The 27,179-nt window shown below is 37.1% G+C and overlaps 1 protein-coding gene across 1 annotated transcript in view; it reads right to left on the reverse strand.

Moving 5' to 3' along the window:
- MAGI2 (membrane associated guanylate kinase, WW and PDZ domain containing 2) overlaps window positions 1-27,179 on the reverse strand; it is a 701,810-nt gene that overhangs the window by 90,363 nt on the left and 584,268 nt on the right. Inside the window, exon 11 of the mRNA XM_053977427.1 lies at window positions 1,717-1,748. Coding sequence (XP_053833402.1) covers window positions 1,717-1,748 — 32 coding nt within the window. The remainder of the gene's footprint in view (window positions 1-1,716; window positions 1,749-27,179) is intronic.

The raw sequence follows: 27,179 nt of genomic DNA on the forward strand, positions 1-27,179 counted from the left end.
TTCAGACTGTCTGCAGACAGTGCTGCAGGCTCTTGCTTTCAATCTTATCTTCAGGCCTTGGACATGAGAAATTTATGTCTGACTATTTCTCTAGTTAAAAGTGGTGACAGACAGAGGAATTCACACTACCTTAACTTGGTTAATCATTAGTGAAATCTCTTGCTGAGATTACTCCAAAACAGAGTATCTGTGAGCAGTCAGTCTGCCTGCAGGAACAGCACACGATGATACTATATTATTCTGTGAGCCCTGGTTTTTCTCACACCATTGCATGAAAAACTGCATCAACTCAGGTTGTTTTTCTAGATCCTGATTATTGGCAAGTGCTAATTGAGCATGAACTACCATACTGCTCATATAACGAAATGTTGCAAAAAATCATCAACAATAAATACACTGATATTTATATATTTGATGTGTACATAAAAAGGCTAAGTATGGACAGGAGGAGGTCTTCAAAAAGTGAGCACCAAGCTATCTGTTTCCTCACTTTTTATCTGAGATTAAAAGTTGAACATCCCAGCCATTCAGGATTCTTAAACTCATGAGAGCAAGCCAGCCTTTAATAATCTGATTTATTCTCACAAATATCCTGCTTCATAGATAAACAAAGCAACTTATGCAATACTTATTCCAATATATTGTATACAGACTCTATCCTTTAACAGCAAAACCACCATAAGCTGAAGCAGTCTGACAAAGTTGCATCAGCTGATTAATTGCCATTTGTATTTGACAGAGTAGAAAAATTATTTTGGCAAAATTTAAGCATGCCATGTTCCAATATGAGAATATGTAAAGTTGTTCGGATTTAATATACTTCCTCTGCCTGCTCCCCAGTAAGAAGGCTCTAAGTCCTTTAAAAGGTATTGCTATTATTATTCCCATTGCTCTTAGGAGTCTTCAGGATCTATTTCCTCTACACACCCTTGTGGAGAATTAAGATGCTCTAAGGTCTGTAAAATCTCAATTAAAAAGCCAAATTAAAACAAAACAAAAAAAAACCCCACTAAAAACCAAACAACCTCATCTAACCATAAAACAAACCAGACACCCAAAAATAGTAGCCTACGAGTTCTTTTTATACTGTGAATACTGTCATAAATTCAAAAAATTATATAATGTGGTGTCAGCAGAATAAACACAGTCATTGCTTACACTCTTACAGTGGGAAGTCATTACACCTTGGGTTTTACTGTCAAAATCATAGAAACACAGGAAAGTAGATTAAAAGGCACCTCAGTTATCTTGCCCAAGTTCTTATTTGAAGTGTGACTATTGCAGCTTAGATCTCCTAATGTAAGAAAGAATAACAATCTCTTTGAGGATGTTGAACTCAAGCCACTTGTAAACCAGAAAAAGTGCATGTTGTTAATTTCAAAGGATTTGCCAACTAGAAGACTAGACTAGACTAATTTCTGCTGTCTTCTCCTCCAGACCTCTTATTTTTAAGCCACTACATTTCTGGTTCTTGCCACCTATCTTAACATGAAGGTTTTCCTTTTTCCAAACCACTTCTGGCAGACTTCGAGTCAACAGACCTTCAGAGCTTATCAGGGAGGCCACCCCTGGTGCTGTGTCACTTGGAGCTGGGGCACTGCTGAGAGACGTCCCACGAGCTGGGAACAGGATGGGTAGATGAAAGTCTACAGAAATTTGCTTTGCATGATAGCCATCTTATGAATTCAATGTGTACAATTTTGAAAGGGAACTTACAGGCTTTGGAGTTTTCCATGGAGAAAAGAAACCTGAAATAAACAAAAAATAATGTTAGCAGCTTTTTCTGATGCATAAAGAATGGAGACTAAGTGGTGTCTACGCTCCCATTCTCATTCAGATCTGCAGATAATATTGATAGATATGAAAATTGTCTACACACAAGGGGTGAAAACACAAAACACGAGGGATAATTTCTAAGAAAAAATAGATAGAAATATATATACATATACATATATATACATATATATATATGCATATATATATATGCAAGTGGAGCTATTGAGATCATTGCCATACTTTACAAACAGCATGGGATTAAGTTGAAATTAAAAGAACTAATCAAAAGAATTTCCAAATGTCTTGGTGGACATTGGATAAGACACCAAATGACCTGGTATTGATGTGTCAAATGCAGTCGCACCTTTAGGAAGAAGCATTCAGAACATCCCATCAACAAAACCTAATAATACAAGAGATTTTTTTAGAAGAAAAGCCTGAAGAAAAATAACTGTTTCATTAGTCTAGATAAGGTGGCCAAGTCTCGAGTGGATTGTTTATTTTGATACTGTCCTGGTTTTGGTCTTAGCAAGAAGTCATGCATGACTATGTCTTTTACACAAGTAGTTATCTCCCTTTCCTTAGTTATTAACTGATTGATAACTTGCTTCATTGACATTCCTAAATTTCAACTCTTGTAGCTTGCAAATGTTTAAAACTCCAGATAGGTCTTTTTCATAAAAGGAAATAGTTTGAAACACTCATTGAAAACACTGTTCCTATCTTATGCAGTACAATGGTAAAAATCTTTACAAAGTATTAAATAAAAAGAAGCCTTACAAAGGGTATTAGCCCATGGTTTTTAAAATACCAGCTTTCAACATAGTTTTCATTAAAAAACTCATTCTCATTTTAATAGCAGGTAAAAAAAAAGTCTGTGGACCTTCCTAGGTAAGATTAAAAGCTAATAACAAAGAGTACATTTGTTTTGTCAGAAACAGAAATGACGCTTAAAGTGAGATACTAATAGGAGGTTTGCTCTTTCATTCAAAAAATGAATTCAGCTGAAAGAGTAGTACTGACTTCATTATTTCTTTTTCTAAAGTGAGTCTAAAAAGAAAATTAAAATTATGAGAGCATTAGCATAGTATCTTTCTACAGAAAAATCACAACAGGAATTATATTTGCACATATATTTAAGATTTGTAGAATTCTGTGATAATGAGATAATATTTTCTGCCCTGATACTTAATTAATTTTGACTGAAATATCTTGCAGTGTAAAAGCACTTGAGCCATTTGTACTGAAACACTGCCTATTTAGTAATGCTGATGTGCTTTATTTAAAAAAAAAGGTCTACTGAAAAAAATAATCCTGGAAAGGTTTATGTTTACTGACTCTACAGTGCCTGGACAAAAACTGCTTTATTAACAAGTGGACAGATTTCTTTCCATCTGCAAACTCAAGCTGAGATAACAGCCAACCTTGATAGATCTGACTTGTACATCACTTTCTTTAATCACTTTCAGTATTAAGGATTCTGTAGCAGAAACTTATTTAATAACTTATTGGATGGCAGATGGCTACCTTTTTATTACCCACTATGTTTCTGTACTGTTAATAAGAGTGAAAACTAAAAAGTACTTTTCCTCTCTGAGCTAAAGATAAGACTAGAAACTTGCTCAAATCAACATACTACCCTGATTTGTTGTTCAGAAAATATTGGTAGAGGTAACACTCCTTACCCGTTGATTCTGGTGCACCTCTCATAATTTACTATCATGAAAAATGACTCCTGATTAAACTGAAAGGTCTTTTCTCCCTATTTATTTACTATCTCCACCTAAAAATAAGTTATGCTGGAGATATCATAAAAATTTTACTATCAATTAAAAATATAATAACTGTTTAAAAATAAAATGAACAATGCCATGCATCAAGTCAAGATTTTTTTAAAAAGTTCCTCAATTAAAAAAAATCAATTATTAATTTAAACAAAGATAATAAAAACTTATATTTAGCTTGGAGGTTATGGGCACAGACTGCAACATACAAATGACAACATCTACACTCAAAAAAAAAAGGCAATATTTATTCACACAGCATGAAATTATGTTAAGAAAACTAACAGATATAGGATGCCAGAGAAGTAAAAGATCCAAAGGAAAAAAAAAATAAAAGAAAAAAATTTGAGATCCATATGTGTACAAAAGGATGCTATAGAAGCAACCATCTCTAAAGGTAACAAACCTTGGGACTAATAGTTAAATCCATTCTTCTGATTTAATTTCATCTGTTACACCTTGATCTCATGTAAAATGAGATCATCTCTCACCTCTGTCAAAGATTAGGTGCTAGGCTAAAGGGGTGATGGCCTAGTTCCATAAAGGAACTTTACATTACCTCTTTTACATATTTCTTGGCAATTTTAATATTGTCTCACATAAGATCTAAACTCACAACTGAACTAAACATCCTTTTCCCAACCTAAACAAAACTTTTATAGAACATATGGCATTATCAGTTATTCAGTATGAGACTGATCATGGATAATTGTGTACCAAACATCCAGAGTTATCATCAGTATTTAAACACATGCAACAAATGCTGCAAATTCAAGAATTCAAGAGTATTGCATATGTAGCACACTGCAAGAGAAAAAGAAACTTCAGATGAAGAGACATAAAAGCCAAATGCACATTCTTGGGCATGCTGCACCCCTCCTTCTAATTTTCACTTTTAAATAGTACTCTGCATGAGTACAGGAGCAAATCCTCTACATGTAGAAAATTGTGATTTAAAATCTCACCAGAAGAATATACCTTAATAATGTATATTCAGTGTCCACTCAGCAGTGTTGGCTGTGTGCAGCCACATCTACGGCGGGCAATGAGAAGTGGACTTTCATTTAGTTTGACCTCACTTCACACCATATTTTGCCTTGATTTTCTGGTGCTCCTTGCATGCCATGTGAGCACTCCCCATCAGGGAGAGCGGGATCCCACCAGACTGGCATCAGTTCATATGCAGATACTGATTTATCAACAGAGCTGAAATTTGTTCTCCAAAAAATGCAGCTTTCAACTTCTTTTGAGTACTAATACAGCCCAATCTTCTGATAACTCACATGAAACTAGAAACATATACTGGATAAGCTCTTACAATCTCATTCCACTTCCAGGTTTCTGCTTCTCCCTCCCTACAACCCAGCCCCTTGCTGTCCAGCTTCCGATATCTTCATAAAAACTTAAGTAGCTGAAAGCAGCTGTTCATTTACATATGAACACCCCTCACCTCCATATCCACATACGTGTTTAAAATTTGAAATAACAACAGTCCACTTAGATTCCACCTAAAAATACTTAATGCAGCTTGTTCTTACCATGAGTGGCTTTTGGCTCACCCATGTGCCTTACAGCCACTCCTCCTCATGGTAACCTCACCACACAAGCTGCAGCCCATTTCTTGAAGATTCCTTTATCTTTCTTATTAACACTCCTTGTAAAGACAGCCAGTACAGGTCTGCATCAGTTTTGGGAAGGAGAGTGGGGTTACTGGCTTTTTTAAAGAGCAACCACCACCATTCAGCCAGGTGCTAGCAGGAAAATACTGTGGTAACACAGAAATGTGCAACAATAAAAATACATAACCTCATATGCTTCTGCAAAATTAGTTTTGAGAATGATTTCTCATTCCAGGTTGGCTATTTAAACTGTAATAAGGTACAGCAGCTGGTGGCCAACACATAGGAACATTTTAATTGTTTAATTTCAAAAAACTAAGCTGAGGTACAGTAACAACCACATGTCTTCTAAAAACCAGATTTACATTTTCACATAAAGCAGTGTTACAAAAAATATTATTGAGATTGCTTTTTAAGTTGTATTTACCACCTTTCAAAATGAGCTTCCCTGGAAATCAGAGCTGTGATGGTTTCTATGTTGTAACTTAACTAAAAAAACACTGTGAACTGAAAACAGATTTTGAATTCAAATGTAGCAGGAAGAAAAATTTTTTTTCTTTTTTTTTTTTTTTTTTTTCATATCAAGGTAAATTCCAGCTTCAGTTTACTGTACTTCTCCTTTTTGATGAAGATATCCTGTAACAAAAGACAAATCACATCACACTCATTGTATCTACTTCCTCTTATAGACAAGTTTAAGTATGCTTTTGTTGTAAAATATTCTTACAGATATCATGTGCCTTACACTTCAGCAAGGATTTACTGTTGAAAAGTTTAGTTTTCTAAAAGCAGCTTATCAGGCAGGACTTAGAGCATTTGCAAGACAGAGTTCTGATTAGTTTCCTTTTCGGGTTTTTGGCAAATTCTGTAAAGTCAGTAGTACAAAACCAGCCCTGAGTTATTAGTCTGCTCCCATGGGGATGATTTTTGCTTCATTTCCATCTTCATTATTCTCACTATTTTGAATTGTTTCCTGGAGAAGTTCTTCACACCTCGTAGAATTATAAGTAACTAACATAGCTATTGCTAATTCACAGGACTTTTAACGATGTTCACCTCTGCGGCAGATGTGTATGGATAATTAAACTGAAGCCTGGGAACAGTTTGATTTCTGCAGTGACGGCGTGTGCTGCAGGGAGGAACTCAACAGCATTCAACACAAAGCCTTTTAATCTAAAGCAACGTTCAGGGTGAGTCAACATCCCTCCACATCACTTGTCACACTTTCACTTTTAATGGGTGAAAGCCCACTAGCTTTCACTGGGCTTCTTGGGAGATTTTTTGTGCTTTAATACCCTTGTTGCATATGGCTTTCTGAGCAAAGCTGTCTTAAGCACTGAACAGACCTTTCTCCTTCCAAGATGCTTGGAAGTCACTGAACAGATGGCTGATGAGCACTCCCAGAGCATTAACTGAGTCCATGGGCATCTTATCAACATCCATGTGACAACACTTCAAGCTAAAGTTTTCTTTCTAGAAAAGTTACTGGATAAATTTACTGTAACACTAGATTTATTTTCTGTGCTTTTTTCCTTCTCTTACTGGAATCCCTGAGATGTCTATCAGCATGGGCCTGATTTCCAAAGATATCAAATACTCATTAGCTTCAAATGGATGTGACAGGTGAGAACACAGAGTTCAGACTCAGATGTTCACCTTTAGCAGGGTTAAAGGAACTGTTTCTTACCATTCACATTATACCTGGTTTCTCCCTCTATATGTTTGCCTTTTGTTGAGCTATATTAGGTGTGGTCAGATTGGGTGGACAGAAATAATGCTACCATTGAGTTGATTCATTAAGATCTAAAATATCATACAGCTAAAATTCTGAGAATACTTGTGGGAGAGGTAATTTTTTTGTGCATATATAGAACAAATATATACCATTAATTCAAGTACTCTTCAAATATATTCCCCTTTTAAGGAAAAGAATATGATTAATGAGACGTAGTACATTCAATTAATTTATATACTGTAGTAAACAAAATATAAAAGGAGACAATGAATGAAAATAAATGGAAATAATACTTATGAAAACAAACATGTGATAAAAAGTTTCAGTTGATTGTGTAATATTTAAAGTATCAGATGATTATAGGGAATGGAAATAAGTAGTTCCATTTCTAATAAAATCAATCATTATTACAAAATAATTTTTCAAAGGTCCATCTTTTTCAAATGATTCTAAATATTGAGCTCTTACTCTAGCAACAACAAAAAGTTGATTTACCTTGAAATAAAGAGTAGGTGTAAGAAGACTGCAAGCTCTAGCTCTTCAAGCATAGTTAGCTACTCCTGCTGTCAGCTGTCGTTCAGAGAGATGGTGCCATGCTGTGGAGGATCCATTTGGTCTTTAGCTGGGATGGCACCTGATGCAACGGGTCAAAAATCAACACATCCCACATCAGAGTGAGATGAAAGACCCACTACCTTTGACCAGGCCACAACATTCCATATGTTTAGAGCCAATGCCTTTTCCCTTGCAGCAGGCTACATACCAGCAGCATGGCAAGTAACTGACAGAGCACTGTGTTGCAGTAGCACAAAGGCAGGTTACAGTCATTGGTTGTATCAAGTGCAGGTTCACATTAATAAACTGAGAAATACCTCTGTCTTCTTTATGGCTGTATACATATGCTCAGATGTATTAACCCAGTTTTCCCTGAAAAAATACTCATAACGGTACAAACTGATTCTCAGTACTTGCTTGTGCTGGCATTTTGCTTTATGCTCCACTACTGGATTGCTCCTGTTCTCAACCCAAGTGAAACTGTAGCAGAAGTAGTGCTCCAGTTTAAATCATCACTGTTTTTCACTCTTTGGCCTACTACACCTATGAAAAGTGATCCCAAAGAATGAATGCATCCCTGCCTACAGACAATCTATGAAGGTACAGGCAAAAAGCAGGGACTGTTCAAAGGAAGGTCATCTAGATCTTTATCCCATTGGTGTACCACCCTGTCTGGCTTATCTCTACTCCAGATGACTTTGGGCATCATGAGTCCAAGTCTTTATTTCAGCTCTTCAGAGTATCAGACTTCTTGACACGTAGCATCAAGTGTGAGACAGAAGTTTCTCAGAAATGATGTAGAGGTAGAGGAGTACTTCAGGAAAATGTACCTGACCTCATCCTACGGAAGTTGCTGAGGTAAGTGGCTCTGGTGCTGACAAGATCGGCTGTGGAGTGCTCCAGTGAGGTGCACAGTTGTCTAAGCTTGGGAAGCTCAGAGGAGGGCCAACAGCAGCCTGAAACTCATGCCATGGCTGACAGGACCAGCAGCACCAGTCCAAACCTTCCTCCAAAGGATAAAAGAAACCCATAGGGATCTCTGGGGGCCAGCAGGATGGTCACACAGGGCATGATGTGACAGTCCGGTGGCAGCTGGCACAGAATGGCACACAGGGATGGTGCTGAAACCCTGCCAGCTACAGGAAGAAAGAGATGGCCTCTCCAACTCCGCACCCAGCATGAGGAACACAGCTGCTCAGGTGGAACTCCAGTGGGAACATACTGACAACACAGTGCCAGGAGCTCCTGTGCTCAGTGACACCTCTGGGAGGAAGTGAATATGCTGAGGAATCAGGGGGAGTGTAAGAGTATCAGACTACTGGAATCTCAGAATATTCTGAGTTGGAACAGACACAGGGATCATCAAGTCCAACTCTAAGTGAATGGCCCATCCAGGGATTGAGCTCATGACCTTGGTGTTATTAGCACTGTGCTCTTACCTTCACTCCCTGTATTCCCAGGGACAGGCTCCCCAGATAGACAAGACACACGACAGAGAGAATTTGTTATCCTCTCCCCCTGGTTGAACACAGTGACTTAAGGGATTGGTGGCAGTAGTGACAAGTGCCTGCCCAGTGCACACATCTCCTCTGGGACTGCCTCATCTCTCCAAGTGTCCAGGCATAGCAGGTATGAGGCTCTGCAAGTGGAACCAAACATAACAAGGCTGGTGCTTCATCCAGCATGGGCATGATGCTGTTGTCAAGTTGGCCTGCTCCCTGTGCCCAAGCTGCCTTCCAAAACAAAGGTGGGTGAGCATCATAGGAAACTCCCTTCTGAAGGGAACAGAAGGCCCAATATGCAGCCCAGACCTGTCACTGTTGAGTCAGAAATGACACAGACTCAGACCAGGAGACTAAGAGGCTAAAAAGCAGCCAGTTTAGTCAGACCTCTTCTTTTATACCCTGGTCTGCTACAGGCGGACCTGATTGGTCATTTAATCAACACATTTCACATGATTGGCTAATTAAGAAGACACCCCTTGGGGTAAACAACTTATGAGGAAAACAATCATGCTAAAAACACCATTCTTTCTCTCCAGCTCCCTAAAAGTTCCCAGACCAATTCATGGGAAAGCTTATCTGGCTTTCTCTCTCTCTGACCAGACTGTCATATCCACATAGACCCACTTCTCATGGAAGCCTGTTGCCTACCTGCAGCCTTAGTTAAAGATATGAAGAGAAAACTTCCTACCCTGACACAGCCCTAATATTCATTTCTCAGGTAGGCAGAGATGAAGTTGCAACAAGAGGTTAGAGGGAAATCAAGACTTCGGGGCTTTGGGATGAGTGGTTAAGGGATCAGAAGCACAGGTAGCGTTCTGCTCTATTTGTACAGTTATTCTATTACAGAAGAAATAGGAAGAACCAGCAGATCAATCCTCGGCTCTGAGCCTGGTGTCATCAACACAAGTGTGGGTTTTGTTTTTTTGATCATGGGTTAGTTTAGAGAACACCAGGACTTCAGAGAACAGATAGGGTACAGTTGTCTCATAGTGGGGAATCTATGCACAGGAGTTAGCAGGACTCATTGAAAGAGATTTAAACTGGATTTGAAAGGGGTAAGGGATAAAACCAGGCTTGCTAGGCATAACCCTGGGGGCTGTATGTCACTGAGGGACAGTGTGCCAGCAATGTCCTCTGGTCTGCTGTCTCAGTGGAGATAGGGGATGGATCCATGCAGCAGCGGAGACATGAGGGTAATTAATGTGCTAGAAACCATGGAAGCAGCTCACAGTGGTCACACATGAATTATAGCTTCTCTCCCCAAAAATGGCAGGATCAATAGCCCAGCTGGAGAATGTCTACACCACTGCACACAGCACAGGCAACAAAGAGGAAGAGCTGGAAGCACAGTTCTTGGTACTGCAGGAAAGCTGTGATATAGTTGCCACCACAGAAACGTGGTGGGATGACTCACATGACTGGACTGCTGCAATGGATTGCAAACTCCAGAAGAGACAGGCAAGGAAGGGGCAGCTCTGTATGTTTGGGGCTGTCTTGACTGTCTGGAGTGATGTGATGATACAGTTGAATGTTTAAGAATCAGGGGAAAGGCCAACTAGACAGATAACATGGTGGAAGACTTTTTGTAGACCACCCAACCGGGATGAAGAAGCTCATGAAATATTCTATAAGCAGCTGGGAGAAGTCTTACAATCACTAGCATCCTGACTTGTATCAGCAATAGTGTGGCCAGCAGACCCAGGGCAGTGATCACTCCCCTGTACTCAGCAAGGGTGAGGCCACACCTTGAATCAATTTTGGGCCTCTCAGGACAAGAAAGACATTGAGGTACTGGAATGGGTCCAGAGAAGGGCTTGCATAGGGCCAGTGAAGGATCTGAAGCACAAGTCTGAAAAGGAGCAGCTGAGGGAGCTGGGGGTGTTGAACCTGGAGACAGGGAGGCTCAGGGGGGACCTTTTTGCTCTACACATTTCAGGTAGGAGGTTGTGGAGAGGTGGTGACTGATCTCTTTTCCCAAGTAACAGGAGTTATGACAAGAGAAAATGGCCTAAAGTTACATAGATATGGATTATATATTTGGAATTTCTCCACCTAAAGAATTGCCAAGCAGAGGAACATGCTGCCCAGGGAGTTGTTGAGTCACTATCCCTGGAGGCATTTAGAAGATGTGTAAATGTGGTACTTCAGGACATGGTTTAGTGATGGACTTTGCAGTGCTGGGTTAATGGTTGACCTTGATGATCTTAAGGTATTTTCAATCTAAACCTTTTTATGAATCTATAATTCTAAGTTTCTATGTTTATAGAGCTGATACAAAATCTTAAATGACTGTGAGATCAGGTACTATCAATATTCAACTTTTTAAACATAGAAGCCCTTCTTGTGTAATTCATGAAGTTTCACTGACCTTGCCTGCTTAAGAAACAAATTTTCAACAATATTCAAATCTTCACAAATAATTAGAAAAAGAATAGCTATTCAAAGTCATGAATGCTGGAAGTATTTGCTGTTCAAGCTGGAACCCTCACTGGTCACCTGAGTCTATCAGAATGTAATCTAAAATACACCAGAGAGTCTCAAGCTACCATTACATTTCACTTTCATGAATAGCAAAGAGTCTTTGTTAGCAAGAATACAGCCATCAGAAAAGGTCAGGAGCAGGCATAGTAATGAGTTAATTTACATTCTAATGGACATACAGGTATTTATTTTCCTTAGCTGCTACAGCTCTGTGAATTGCTTATCACTCAGAGATTTAAAATAATTTATGAAACGAGGGAAAAAACCCAGCAAGTACCATGTCCTTCTAATTAATCTGGATGTGAGGCAGAGAATTTTTGCATCATATCTAAAATAATGCAGAGGCAAATGCAACAGTTAGTGACAGTTTCTGATGCGAAAATATATTAGAGGTTGAAAAAATAATAAAAATCTCAATTTGTGGAAATGAAAAATACATTTTTTGAACAAGCTTTTTATGTGGTCAACAAGAATGAATTATTTTCCAAGGACAAAGTTAGATACTAAACACCTATAGAATGTCTTATTTTTACACAAACTGTCTTCTCTTTTCAGACACCGATTACCAGAATAGTGTAATTCTTCTACAGACCAATTTCCTTGCTGATAGCAAACTACATTGTCTGAAGGACAGTCATGCCTTGGAATAGAGAAAATGCTTCTGCAGAACAGATTTTACTGGGACAACCTGACCTGGAGTAGAAAAAGTTATTTTATGGAATTGAGGAAGAGCCTTGTATCTTTTTATGACAGAAATTTCTACTAAAAGTTCAAATCCTTAGGTTCATATCCTAGTTTTGGTTTTGGAGATGCAGGCAGTATGGGGTGAACTGTTATTTTCCTCTCTGAAGTCTAAGAATATGTATTTTTATTTAAATACTAACTCAATTAGGAAAAGTCTGCATGTATAGGTACTTATACATGATGTACAAGACATCTCAGATGTTTGCTCACAGGTTGTTGATCCTATCTACATTTTGAAAAGGTCAAGGGTGTATTTTTCTTTACAGACATGAAAAAGAACCTTTTGTTCGCCTGAAGGGAAATTTTCCCTGAAGAATCTCCAGGTTTGCTCGTGTCTGTTGTCCAATGACTGCTGCTAAAAACAGTGTCACTGGTTCCCTTTCCAGAGTAGCAATTACACTCTTGACTGTACTGCTCTAATGCTGTGAGAATTGGTAATTAAAGCAGCGCCTTGTCTCAGGCAAAAATATATTATTGAATGCAACTCCCCCGATCAGAGCAAACGCAGCAAGGTGAAAAGCCTGGTATGTGTCATACACACAGAACCAGCAACATCATTTGGAATATAAATTGAGACTTCAGAACCCTGACAGCTTGTGGTTGTTGATTCTAGAAGGGTCTGCAAGTGCTGCCATACCCATAAAGACTTTGCTTGCTAAGAACACGTCTGACAACTCAGCCTGGCTTTAGTGAAAACTAATTTAAGCCTCAAAAACTTTTCAGGAATACTGCATCATATTTTTGGAGCTCTCTGACAGTCAGAAACTCTGCCTAACTATATCACTCTCTCTGCTTTTTCATGTGTTTAGATTCTGCTCCCATTTAAGCTTTAACACTTTCTAAGCCAAATAAAGAAATGTCACAGTGCATTATATATTATATATTATATATTATATATTATATATTATATATTAACATTGATGAATATCAAGGCATGTTCCAAATATTTTCCCTTAAAATGTAGATGGTGCATAAGTTGTTTTAATACAGTGTCCTAAAGTCCTCTTCATGAAAATACATTTACAAAATGACTTCAGCAAGTGTGGGGAAAAAACATTCAAAAAAAATTCCATTCTTTTGCTTGCATGTGTATCTTCCTAGTGTTGTCAACTGTGACAAAAGGACCTTTAGTGGGAAGTGAGCTGGAATATCCACTGGCATCTCAATAGAATAGGATGCCTACATGCCATCAGTTATAATAGACACACAAACACTTATGCCAGATTTAGATATTGATATTCAGACAAGTAAATTTTCATGTCATAGTCTGTGAATTAGGAACTTAACACAGATGCAGAAACACAGATCTTGTATCCAGGGTGCCATACCTAATGTTATTCAGAAATCCTAGATTGGCAGGTATGACACAGAATCTATGGAAGACTTCAGAGCTTCAGTTGTCATCCTTACTCTGCCATTCCAGTGAAGATTTCTTGGTATGCCAGTGCATTTCAGATGGCCCTGGATGCTGCTAATGAGCTCAGAGTCTCCCTCCTCCTGATTTCTCTGAGATTTGGAAGCACTGGACAGAAGTTCAGCATAAAGCAACAAATAAGTGTAATTATGAGACTTAGAGAACCTCCTAGTTTCCTCTGATTGCTTGTCATTATTAAATTACATAGCAGCAACTTCAGTATTTAATGTTTAATAGGCATCAAGCTGTCTGCATGTTTCTAAACTTTATTAATTTGCTTTTGAAATCTGTTCTGTGGAAATGGGTAGTGTCAGGAGCTCAGGTGTGTTAACCATAATCGACTCATTTTCATAGCACATGATGGAATGACAAACACCTAATGGCAACATAATAAAAAGGTAATCATGCCACTTGGCCACAGTGGTGAAAGCTGGAGATAAGCAATAGCATGATTATTTGATGCTTTGGATCCAGATGTTATTCAAAGGAATAATTAATTTCCAATTTCCTGCTCCTTCACACTAGCTTGACAGATGAGCTTATTCTTGGCTATAGGAATTCAAGTAGAACAGAAAGATTGACAAATGGTTGGAGACTATGAAGGAGAAGACCAACTGGAGAAGAAAAACTTATTTCAAAACCAAGGTTTACATGGTTAAGTGTTAGATGTGAAAATACAACATTTAGTGTTGAAAAGCAGAATATTTGGCAAGGGATGTTAGTGGAAGGCCCATGTACAAAGGGTAACAAAACTGTGAAAAGAACAGTGAACTTCTAAATTTGCAGTTCCCTGGTTGAACCTCCAGGTAAGCTGCTTTGCTTTGAGCTAATGAAGATTTGATATTGTCCACTCTGATGTACCTAGTAGAGATAAATGTCTTTGCTTTCACATTCCCACTCAGGAGGTAATTCTTAGTACACAACTTATCAAGAAGAACAAAACTGAATTAGTAAAAACTTTGCTGATAATTTCAGTGATTTAAATTATACTGATTAAAATGACATGAAGTTCAGATGGTTTAGCATAAGACCACAGGAGCCTGAAAGAAAAAAAAAAGAGAGTAATGATCGATGGACATGATATTATTGCAGTATAGAACACTGAAGAGTATAAAGCATGATAAATTGATCAAGATGACCTGGCTTGCAAAAAAACCTGTTAAAGAATGTCAATTTTTTATGAATTCCTGAAAGTTTGGAGTTGAGCAATTAACATAAAGAACGACTGTGTCCTGAAGTCTAATGAGAGAGGAACAGTATTGATGTGAATTTTATGATGTTTAGATTATATGCTGGTCACATGTAGTCCTGCACAGGACTTTAAAAAGTTAATGAACAGAACACTAAAAAATGATGCTGAAAAAGGATCCTGACAAGATAGTTGGGAACTGATAAGTATTAAATGAATGTATTACAAGGAAAAGGAAGAAAAACTGTGAATAGGTGGATTCTTTTTTTCCCTGTGACATTGCTGTGTCTCTCAGAGGAACACAAATTGGTTTCAGACTTGAGTTAGATGACATGTCCAACATAATGGAAAATAAACCCCTCAATACTGAGAAAATTGGAACAGTATGTAAACATGACAAGTTAAACAGAGGAGATTATGGTGCTGACAACCGTGAAGCACTTTGTGGACCTTAAAAATTACCATTTTTAGAAAGACATGCTGGGGTAAATTGCATGTATGTCCTTCCTTATTTAAAATCAGAACTTACTGCGTAATAAAACAAACTTGCATGTAGTCTTTGGATGTATAAACCATCCTCTTCCTCAGTCTACCCTCACACCTCAGTATCCCCATTTGATCACAAGACAAAAACTGAATTTATGCCTGAAGAACATAGCTGGCTGAAGGAATCTGGATGAACAGCACAGTTAATCTGTGATGGTCATGATACTTTCTCCTTGGGTTTCCCCAAAGAACAGATAAAACAAATGACACTAAGGGTAGATGTGCATGCTCTTTGCCCAGCCACCCTACAGGTTTACTGGTGTAAACCCAATCTGATAAATAAGTATAATATATAATCCCAATTGTGTATAATCCCAATCTGATAAAATAGGAAATAGTTTGTAGAGGAAATTTCCATTGGTGTTCTTTTTTTTTTTTTTTTAAATATATATTTTAAACTCTAACAAGCTAACTTAAAGAGTATAATTTATGTCATAGGGTCTACTTCAGAGGAAAGGGAAGGAGACTTTAAAATCAAATTAGAGCATTTTGTCAAAGGGAGTTTTCATTGGTTAATGGTAATTCTCTAACACCATTTCTGTGAAAAGCAGTTGCATTTCCAGAATGCATTGAACATTTAATGTGCAGAATAACAGAATGAATCAGATCTCAGATGAAATTTCTGTTCAGGTTCTAGACAAAATACCTACTGACCATCTAACATTTAGCAGGATCATTTGATATTTAGCAAGCATTAAATATTAGATGTCTCTCATAACATGGAGCCTGAAGTAATTCACTCTGTTATAAGCAGGCCTTTGCTTTTCATACCATCAAAAAGCTTTTGATCTATCAGGCAACCGACAGTTCTAGATTAAGTTTCTCTACTTCTCAGTAGATGTTCTCTTTGGTGAATTTTTAAAAAAGCTTTAGGACTCATAGGATAGAAGAAACAAATTACAAATCCATTCTAATAAAAAAAATATATTGCCATCTACTTGGAACTTAGTAACTCAGAAATAATTGCTGCAATTTGAAAATAAAATCATTATGCAAGAGAAAGCAAAAAAAAAGTTGTTTTCAGACTCTCCACAGAACAATTTTTTCTCTGAAGAATGTTCTGAAAGTTGTGTGTTCTGCCATACAAAGAGACCTCAAATGGGAGACATGGCAAATACCCATAAATCTCCTTAATCTGGTAAAGTTTATTTATTGTTGATGCAAATAGAAAAAAACCAAACCAGTGTGCAAGTATCTATCACATATTACTGAATAAAAAGTGGGCAGCTCTGTAGAAACACAAATCATGAATTTTTATTCATCCCTTTCCTCCTAGGAAGAAGTTAGAAATGTAACTGAATTGCAATTCTACACCAGCAATCTGCAATAGATGCATTTAAATTTAGTGACAAAAGTGTATATGTTGTTACACTACAATTCTTTATCTTTCAGACAACAGAGAGGAGCAAAAACGAAAAAGCTTTTGAATACTTCAGAATTAACACTCACTCTCTAGAGACTAGGCCTGATCCCCCACCTGCAAAATTTCAGAGGCATTAATTTTTCTTTCCTAAATTAGTTTTTTTTTTTGTATTTGCTACATTATTTTCAATACTTAAAATGATTATTTTCTTATTTATTTTATTGAATTCTAAACAACTATTATTTTTTATTTCTTTGATGTCTGTGTTTTTTAAAAAAATATACATTTAATAGCTTCAAGTTGCAAAAGAGAAAGTGATAGAAGTATATTTCAGTTTGATTCTCTTTTATTCTGACTTTGTAAATATAATAATGAATATTTTTTTTGTCTTTGTCTCACCAAATTGTAGAACTGGTGCAGTAGAACTTTCATTTTCTGTAAAAATCTCTGAAAACCCTAGAATTTCTGTGTGATTTTTGTTTCTTCATTACTAACTCACAATTAAATAGCCACAGAAATTACTATCAGTTCAGAAGAAAAAGCAACTTCAGTTCTTAGTTCCAGAAATCAAGCCTTTAATCTGCAAGGTAAAGGTTACACCAAACTGATGAAGAAATTACTTTATATTTTGTGGCAATATAGCAGGTTTTAATTTGGTGTTTTCTTCCCACATAAACTTGATCCCAGGCTGGCCAAAGATTTTATCTAGACCTAGACTACCTGGCCTAGATTCCTTCTTACAACAGCTCCAACGGCTTGATTATACATATAACCAAACAAAAACCCAAACCACTGAGCTTTATCATAGTAGAACTAAAATACATATGTTTTCAAATGGGGAAGATGTAAAATAATTGACTGGAGAGCATAGAAATCAAAGAAACTTCTGAACAGCTTGCCCTGCTCACTATGTCCCTACATGAGAGGTCCTTGTTTCCAGTGAAATCAGACTTCCTGAGCTTTAGAAAGCTCGGGATAGTCCCTGTTAGTCCCCAGATTTTCATCCCATTCCATTGGCAGCTCACGTGTCTGCGCTTTGCTCCTCTCAGCAGGTTGCTGGATTGGGCTGTAGATCTCCAGCTTTTTGCCCTGACCCTTCTTCCACTTGCTCAGAACCCACAGCCACTGGAAATGTCTCTCCATCAGGACCTCAGAAAGGAGAGGCCTGTCCTCACTGCAGAAGGACCTGCCTAACTCAGGCACTTCTCAGAGGAATGAAGCCTACACACTTGGAAGAAACCAGAGATATCTCCATCTGACTGCTGCTATCTATGTGCCACAGAAGATGGCTGCAGCTGTTTCAGGTAAATATTTACTCATGGTAACCACAAATGTCTCTGCAGCCTTTTTATAGCTAATAAAGTCTGATACCCAGAGAGCTGTAGGTCAGGGACTGTGCCTCCTATCTGCTGAAAAAAGGATCACCTGACAACACTGCTCCTACCAGTACTCTTTATGTGACCCAAAACATCTTTTCTGAATGCTTAATTCTTCACTAGTTGGTTTCTATCCTTTCAGCTCTGTTTTAGACTACTTTTCCCAAGCAAAGTCCTTTTCTTTAATTTTTACAAGCTTTTAATGAACAACTCCTTGCAAGATTCCTCACAGGAAATAAATCCTGAAATTACATGCCTAGTTGTTTGCAAAGGAAATGAGATCTATTACAGGAGTTAGGCAGTAAGGAAACATCTTTCCATCTACCTTGCACGTGGACAACTGAATCAGCCATTACTTTTGCTAATGAAGAACTGCAAGGAAAATCCTATAGAAATCCCATATTTCAGGTGTAACCAAAAAAAAAGAAACTTTAGTAAAAGATAAGACATCTACAAGATGCTTTGCGTAGAATATGGAAGTGTCACATAGTAGCTTGGAAGTAAATAGGAAAAAAATGGAAAAATAAGATGGAAGAACAGGTATGAAGAAACAGGGAAAGACAATCTGGAACAGAACCTCACTAATTTTTTTAACATTAACAATAAGTGCAATAAAATGGTTTACCAATGGCATCTAACTAAGAAAATATAAACAAAACCTTTAGTTTAAGAAGTTTTGCTGAATCTGTCTTTTTTAATTGTGATGTTGTGCTCAAAAATAATGTTTAAAAAGCACTTTTACAAGTTTGGGTTGCATTCTTTACTTTCTTCCAGGAATTAATTTGCAATGACTGGATAAAAACACTTCCTGTTTGCTGGTGTGTAGTTTATTAAGCATTCCACATTACTCTTTATCGGTAATATCTATTCAATGACATGGACCAAACCCCCCACCAACTGCAAAGTTTACCAGTATTGATTTTATGTTTTCTACAGGACTTTCAAAGAAAGTGCATTTAGTCAGAATCCCAGAACTTTTCCTAGAGATAGTTCATTAAAATAAATTCCCTCACTGATTTCCTACTTATAATTATGTTAAAAGATTGATAAGTGAAGCAATCTTTCAATCTAATGTAAGCCATACTAATTTTACTTGTTTCCATTTTTAGGTAAGGAGTGGAATTGTTGCATGTAAAGACTTACAAAAGTCCATTATATAAAACCAATTAAATTTCATAACAAAACTTGAAGTATTAATAAAGATATTAATATATATTTAATACAAAATATTTTATGTACTCTACATTTCTAACTTCACTTTTATAAAGAAATCCAGACTGTTTTCTACAGTAGAATGAATGGGATTCCAGATTTAGCCTTACTGCATGAAATAGCTTTCAGCTTTTGCAGTAGTGCAGGGGGTTTTAATAACTTTGATTATTATCTATGCTTGCCTCTGGTGTGTGGGCAGGACTCAGATGAACAGGGCACCCTCGTTCATCTGGCTTGTCAGATAACTTGTCAGTTAACCTAAGGTTCTCATTCAGACTTCTCTCCAATCTATGGAACATAATGGGCAAACCCAGAGAACAAACTGCCTAGACAGTGACTGAATAAAATTATTTAAGTCATCTTCCAGCACTGGCTATTTTCCACCACTGGCTGTAGGGGTAAATATTTTGACTCCTGTAGACTAGAAATCAAACTGTTTTACAGTTAAGTTGGGATTCATCTGACCAAAAGTGAGTAGAAATTTAAATTTGCAATGTTGGTGGGTGAGTTTCAAAAACTTTAATAATCAACAGGGAAGAATAGGTTCTTTTAGAATATTATTGATTTCAGCTACTTTAGATGTTTACAGAAGCTGAATGGCACCACAGAGATGCCTGTTTCCCTCACCACAAAGAATCCCTGCTTGCTTCCCAGAGCAGATGAGGAAGGATTCACTGTAGCTGCCTACACAGGATCCCTGATAACAAGTGCTGAGGAGAACGTGGCAATATGTGTTGCAAGGCAAGACTGGGAAGACAGGTTGAAGAATGTTGCATGTAAAAGATTTTCAGCTTATCTGCCTTTAGGGACATGTGAAAAAAAACATAGAATCAATTAATCACTATGAGATGAATGCTTAAAAAAGACCATTATGACTGAAGCGGTATATAGATGGTTCTTTTTTTTTAATACAACATATCCTCATGTGATGCTATTGGGATAAAGAACTTGATAAAGTTAAAAGTCTGATATGCAATGAACAAATTACAAGAGAAACCTCTTGCTTATTCAACATTAACTTTAGTAGAAATAATCATTCCAGCTGGTGGTCATGCAGTGAATATTAGCTACATCAGACTCTCCAAATATTTGCATTTTAGAGCCATCCCCACAAGCCACTGAGAGCTCTCAGAGATGCTACCAAAATTTTAATTAAACACTGCATTATTTTTCAATTACAGTGTGAGAATAATTTGTTGTTTATTTAATCTCAAGGAACACATCTGGCAAGCTGAAATCAAAAAGCATACCACCATTCTTCCTGCTTGCATTGACTTTTAAATAACTCTCATATATAAAGAAATATATATTCAGTATGGTGTAATAAGGAGACAAGATTAAAAAGCTTCTCTTTCTCCCTGAGAATTACTGTGGAAGAAGTTTAAAATTATCCAGATGATGATTTGTTCAGAGACCATCTCTTTTAGCACCCTTGCCCTAAATGTGAGAAGTATGGAGAACCATGGAATATTCTAAGTGTTTATATTGGAAGGGACAGTTGGAGTTCAGCTAGGCCAATCTCTTGCTCAAAGCAATGCTAAGTTCAAAGGCTGGGCTGACATTCAAGAATGGCAGCTTCTCTGAATTGCCAAACGAAGGAAAATGGAGCCAGAATGACAAGCAATAAACACACAGACTGAGGAAGGACTGGGTAAAACCTGGAAAAAACTAGTGAAGAATGATAGAAACTGGATGGAGATGACTATCTTTGACTCTGCCACATTTGTTGGCTCTCACTGGCCACAGATCAGAGCCCTGTGGACTTTTCCCAGAGTTCTCTCTGGGCTGCTCTAGGGCCTTCCATCAATGTAATCATCCTACATTTTGGCTAAACAACTGAATCATCTGCCAGAATCTTTCCATTTTCACTTAGTACTTCCTCATATTTATTCCAGAGAACACAAGATGTTAAATTGTATGAGGATTAAGAGTGATGCAAAAGAGAATCTGGGTCTTCTGGTACACTACCCCACTAGGATCATATTTACAGTTCCTCAACTGGTCATTCTTTTTTTCCCCTTAAGGAACAGGTTAAGGTGTCTTTTGCTGTAGTTCACAGATATGATAATGTTTATATTGCATTAGAGAGGCACTGCTTGGCCCGAGATGCCTAAAATAATCATATTTATTGAGAACAAGTTAAAATACAGAAGTTATGCAGGGGTTGTAAGAAAAAGATATTTGCTTTATATTGATGAGTGAATTTAGTGAAACTATTAAAATATAGGTAATACTGCGATATTCCCATAATCAGCAAACCTTTTCTATGATGTCAAATAATCCCTGAAGTATTACTTAATAATTTAAACAAATTCTTTAAGAAAAATGGCATTATTATTCATATTATTACTACTACTATTGCTATCATCATCATTTATTACATTAAAATATTATCAAATTTTCTGCTATGAAAAAACCCTAATTATAGAAATGGAAATTAATTGATAGAATAGATATAAAGGTCATTAAAATATTTTCTCATTCAAAGATTTTGCATCTGTGCTTGTATTCATGCATAAAGAGTATTTTTCTAATTATCCGAGAATTTTTAGATGTGCTCGATCTGGAACACATGAGATACAATTAAAAATGCTTAAATTATAGAAAAAATATTCGAAAAAGTCCATTGAGTATAATTTGCACCAATCTGAAATACACACTAAAAATAAGGTGTGGGAACCAGGTGTGTTCTTTACACATCTGGGAATGTGTGTAAAGAAATCTTGCCTTCTTTTAGCTTATAGTATTAAAAGGTACCAAAGAAATAAAAGTCAATATTTCTCTCATTTACCAAACAGGAACACTGCACAGTATGTTTCTTCTGTGCTGAAATATTGTTCCAACTTATGAAACATTTGGCTTTGGAAAGCAATTTATTTCCTTTAGAAATCTGTTTGGACATGGAAGTCAACTTTGAGAATTTGTGCCTGGCAGCTTTGGCTTCCACGTCCCTTTTTTTGACTGTAAACTGAAGGTGACACAACAAAGGGGTATATATCCTGGTGCTGGTTTTGATTGTCTTTGAATTATGAGTCAGCCAAAGGCTTCTTGAGAAGTCAATAGGGTATTTAATAAATATTATCATCTTGGTTTATAAAAAATAAAAAAATTGTTGAGCATGAATCATAAAGGGCAAGCATAGCCATTGTTAAAGTCTTCCTTCCCTTTTTAAGAATGTAAATGAAAAAGGCTCCAATAATTGTACAAGTATTAATATCTCATTTAGCAGACTAATTTAGTTTCTGCATTTTTACTGGATATGCAAACCATAGGGGCCAAGAGAGTTTTGTAGCTTAGGAAGTGCCTGAAAAGCACACCTTCCCATCTCCCCAGTGCTGTGTCTCAAGTCTGTAGCACAATAGATAATGTAGTCACTTGTTTCATAGTGTATTAGCTTACTTTATTACTATAAAATATTGCACTATTTTACAAATCACCACATCACAACGTCTACACAATGTACTTTGACAACAGATTTGGAAGCTCAACAAATGCTGTTTAATAGGACATTACATTATACTGAACCAACAAAAACATTGTTCAACACATTTAGACTAAACTTCAGACATGCCTCAGTACACAAGCACAGGTTGTATGGTACTTTTTTAGAGTCCAGCTCTGTAGTTCTCCATCCTTAGGCTGAGATTTCCCAAATCTCCTCTGAAGAAGGTGAGATTCATTTAGAAACTAGACTATGGGTGACTGGGAAAAAAACCCATGTTTCTTCATCCCTCAGTATTGCAGTAGGCTCTCCCATGTACCATGCTTGGGAGGTATTTGGCTTCAAAAGATGTCATCTTTCACTGAGATGCACAGTCCAAGATAACACCATTAAGATTTCTTGTAATACTGTTTGCAAGTGCAGAGGAGAAACTTCTCTGGCCTGGCTAGATTCCAAGGTAGACAAGCCAAAAAGTCTATTTTCTCAAAGAAACTGTTCTTCAATTTGTGTGAAATCATTAACTAATACCAGTAAGATTGAAACCAGTCTGCAGTACTGCCAGTGGAGCTCTTGGGTTTTAGAGTGACGTGGGCTGTAGCTATTAAACAATAACATGCCCTGTACTCCTCAAAAGAGACAAGCAGTTGCCTGTCCTGAAGGTAGAGTTCCTGCAGCTCTGCACAAATCCTGTGTGCACAGTAAGTCTCTTTGTAGTCCTAATAACTCTAATGTCAGACTGCTCACTTCAAGAGGTTTGTAGCCTCTTGGGTATAAGAATGTCATGGCAGAATAGCCACTGGAGCAAAGGTAGTTGCCTCTTTATGGCATGCAATGATGACAATATTAGCCCATATGCTTGTGTTTCTTTTTGCTAAAAGGTTTTCTACAGGGACTTATTTCTCCAGTGTGCAAACTAATTCCTCCCAATTTCAGCAAGAGTTAGGCACACGCATCCCTAGGAGAAGTGTCCCCAGGTTTTAATAGAAGCACTGTTCAAATTTCACACAGATCGTATAAGCCTACATTAGAAAACAGTTTCACCAGTGATAAAAGCACTTTTGAAACAAAATGCTTTCTAATAGTTATTAAAAACCTTCTGTGTAATATATGGAAAAAGGGTTTACCTAAAGCTTTGCAAAATTATCCACAAATGTACCACACAGTGAACAAACATTAATAAGAAAGAAGCAACAAAACTATAGCATTACCACTTTGAAATGCAATGCAATTAATACTACTTCCAGTAATACAGTGCAACAGCTACTAACTATTATTAATGTCTATTTTTTCAGGAATCCATATTCATTAAGGTTTTCTATGGTTTCTTTATCTTTTATTCAGAAATATGGAAGCATTGCACACTGTTTCACAGCTAATCAGAGCTATACAAGAAAAGTTATGAAAGTTTCATTAGTGCAAATTTTAGGGTAACTGGTCTCCTGCCCTAACTCCTCCTGTTCAAATTTGTCATTCCCTGCATTACTGAAAGGTTACAAATTCTCTCAGTAAAAAGATTTAGATTGAATCCCTTCATAAACAAGGCTCTGTATGTAACTTATTTTTTGTTTACCTGCTATAATGTGTAATAGTTATTGAAATAGATTTTATACCAGATAATTGCAACAACGTGCTTAAAAAGTATTTCAAGTGAATCCAAAGTATAAAACAGTCTCAATGTGTAGGGCAAAAAGAATGTAAATAATTGTCAGGAAAGCAGTGCTTCAGGAATTTTGTTAATTTAATAGCAACTTTTTTTTTTTTTTTTTTGCATGTTAACGGTATTTTCTAAAAATCTTTCAGAAATTTTATTTTTGAAATTAGCAAAGGAAAGAAAACTGTCCTTCTCACAAGGCTGTTAGGAAAATATTTTGCAGAAAATACTGATTTCTATGTAGAGAAGGTAGGAAGGGACAAGTGTCTATGGCTGGGAAAAGGGCAACATGACATCTAACAGAAAAGTCAGTGAATTGGACAATATAGCATGACTCACAATATTTTTGATCATTAAATGTTTTTGGCTTCACTAGTTAAAAATAGCAACAAAAATGAGCACAAAAAAGGGAAACAACTTAACAACTTAAAAGCCAGCATGAGAAGAATATGTTTACAGAGAAATTACACTGAGTTGAATTCATGATATCATAAAAAAACTCATAATTTTGAGATGGAAAGGAAGAAGGTCAGCTATGAACCTTTGTTTTCCATCATTTTTAAAGCATATGGATCCAGGAACAACAAAGCACTTAGAGGGATGGCAAGGCAAAATGGTGTGGCAAATTGGAAAGAGAAAATTGTAAGAGGATGCTGTCAGCAGCATGTTCAACAGAAGGCATTCCTGTCTTCAATTTCTAGGTATCAATGGATCAGATCGTTCACTTCAAATGTGTCAGTGGTTCACTGTTAGGTTCATGTGCACATTCCCTTTGTATGATCAAATGTCCCTTAAGCTCACAAACAAGAAATATATGTGACATTTAAGAATACAGGAGGGCAAAAAATGCAGATATTGCCAAATATTCCTCTCAACATTAGACTGATTTCAGGAAATAGGAGGAAATGGATCAGAAGCAAATATACAGTTGAAGTAAGCGTCTGGAGAGGAGAAAGTATATCAGGAAACAGGAAGAGATGTGAGACCTTGTCTGTCCCAAAATCTCCTCTCAGAAACAATGAAAGAAGCAGAACTTCGTGAGCAAGACAATTATGAACAGACTACTGTTAATTTAGAGTACCCACAGGATGCAAATAAACCAAGATTGGGTTCCTTTGGGAAGTGACTGGAAAGGGAAAATTTGCCAATGACTCAGGAATGTAAAACAGTAGAGACAGTAGGATGATGGAAAACCTCTGTACGTCCCAAATCAAAAGCCTACATCATACTTATTTAAATTTAATTTCTTTAAATCCTCAGGACTGTTGACTAGAAAGTCCTGAACTGGGGATGAGCAAGCCATGAGATGCAGGGTCTCCAGTTTGCCACAGGCACTCTGTTAATATTTTGTATGAAGAACTGCAGAATGAGAACAAAAGCCACAGAGACCTCAGCAGTGGGCTGAGGTCATGGAACAAAGAGATCAGAATTTCCTGGGCCAGACTAGTGCTGCCTCAGCTTTATCTTTTGCAGCTTTTCCAAAAGGCAACAACCTGGAAATAAAGAAGCATGAGCTTTCCCGATCAGAGGAATTGAAACACATAGCAATCCCGGGAAAAAAAAAAAAAAAAAAAAAAATCTGACCTCTATGGGAGAGAGGCAAAACTGGCAAAATTTCAAATAAGTCCATGGAAAGGGTACTGAGGATGGAGGGTTCCTTCCACTGAAGTCTGCTTATTTTGAGGGGTTAGTGTTTTTCATTAGAATATTCAGAGATTTTTTTGTGAAATTTCTGCCTGTTTTTGAAATTGCTGGTTCTGCGTGTGATGTACTGGTATCTGTTAGTGGTTTTAAGGAGTTACACACTTCTACTAAGACTTATACAGAATCTGAGAAAGATAATTTGCCTTCCTTTTACTCACACAATTTACAAGTATGTAGTTAAATTCTCCCTGCTCACCTTGACCGTGCATTGCATGTGGCCCTCACTGTTTCCCACGCCACGCCACAGTGACACTGGCTGCTGACAGTCCGGTCCCACACCAGGACTGGGCTAACAATTAAACAGTGTCAACAGTGCGTCAGTTCCCTGGCTCAATTTCATACCAACATTCTCACTTTCTCAGAGCCAGTTTGCATTCTACCATTTTCTGATTCCATGATTATAAAATAGCCATCTGATGCAGGAATTTTGTCAGCCTCCCACCTTTTGCATTTAATGTTTCACTCTCAACACCTGTTATGAGTTGCCATAACTTCATGAATCAGTCCTGGCTTGTCTGCAGGTTTCCTTAACAACAGTATTTCAGACATAGTCTTGATGGATTTAGATTTGAATCTATCAGTTCTTTTTTAGACAGGAACACTTCTGGAGCTGGGCTGCTGTCTATAGGTCCATATATTTCAAAGGTACTTTCCAAAAGAGATGGCATATGTCAAATACTTGGATAGTTCAATTAGTAGAACATGCCACACTTAGTTTTTGAAGTTCTCATTACTGAATATTTTGCTCTACATAAATTTGCTACATACCACTTTAACCACATACTGTTTTTCAGCAGTACTGGACTAATTCAGAATTTATGCTCTATCTACATTCAGAAAGACAGATTTTTGAGAGCTCTTCCACACTATTTCAGCAGCCTATACTCAAATCTACTGCAGAAGCTGAAGATAAGTGTAAAGCCTGAAGCAAAGCTGGAAAGGAGTAAATCTCTTTGGGTGTTATTTTCTTTCTTTTATATTAATTTTTCCCCCCCCTTTTTTTTTTTTTTTTCGGTAACACTTTTCCAATAACTTTTCCATTAATTTTAGTTTTTTGTTTTTCAGTACAAACACATCCGTCAG

The sequence above is a fragment of the Vidua macroura genome, chromosome 5, assembly GCF_024509145.1.
Source record: "Vidua macroura isolate BioBank_ID:100142 chromosome 5, ASM2450914v1, whole genome shotgun sequence".
NCBI lineage: Eukaryota > Metazoa > Chordata > Aves > Passeriformes > Viduidae > Vidua > Vidua macroura.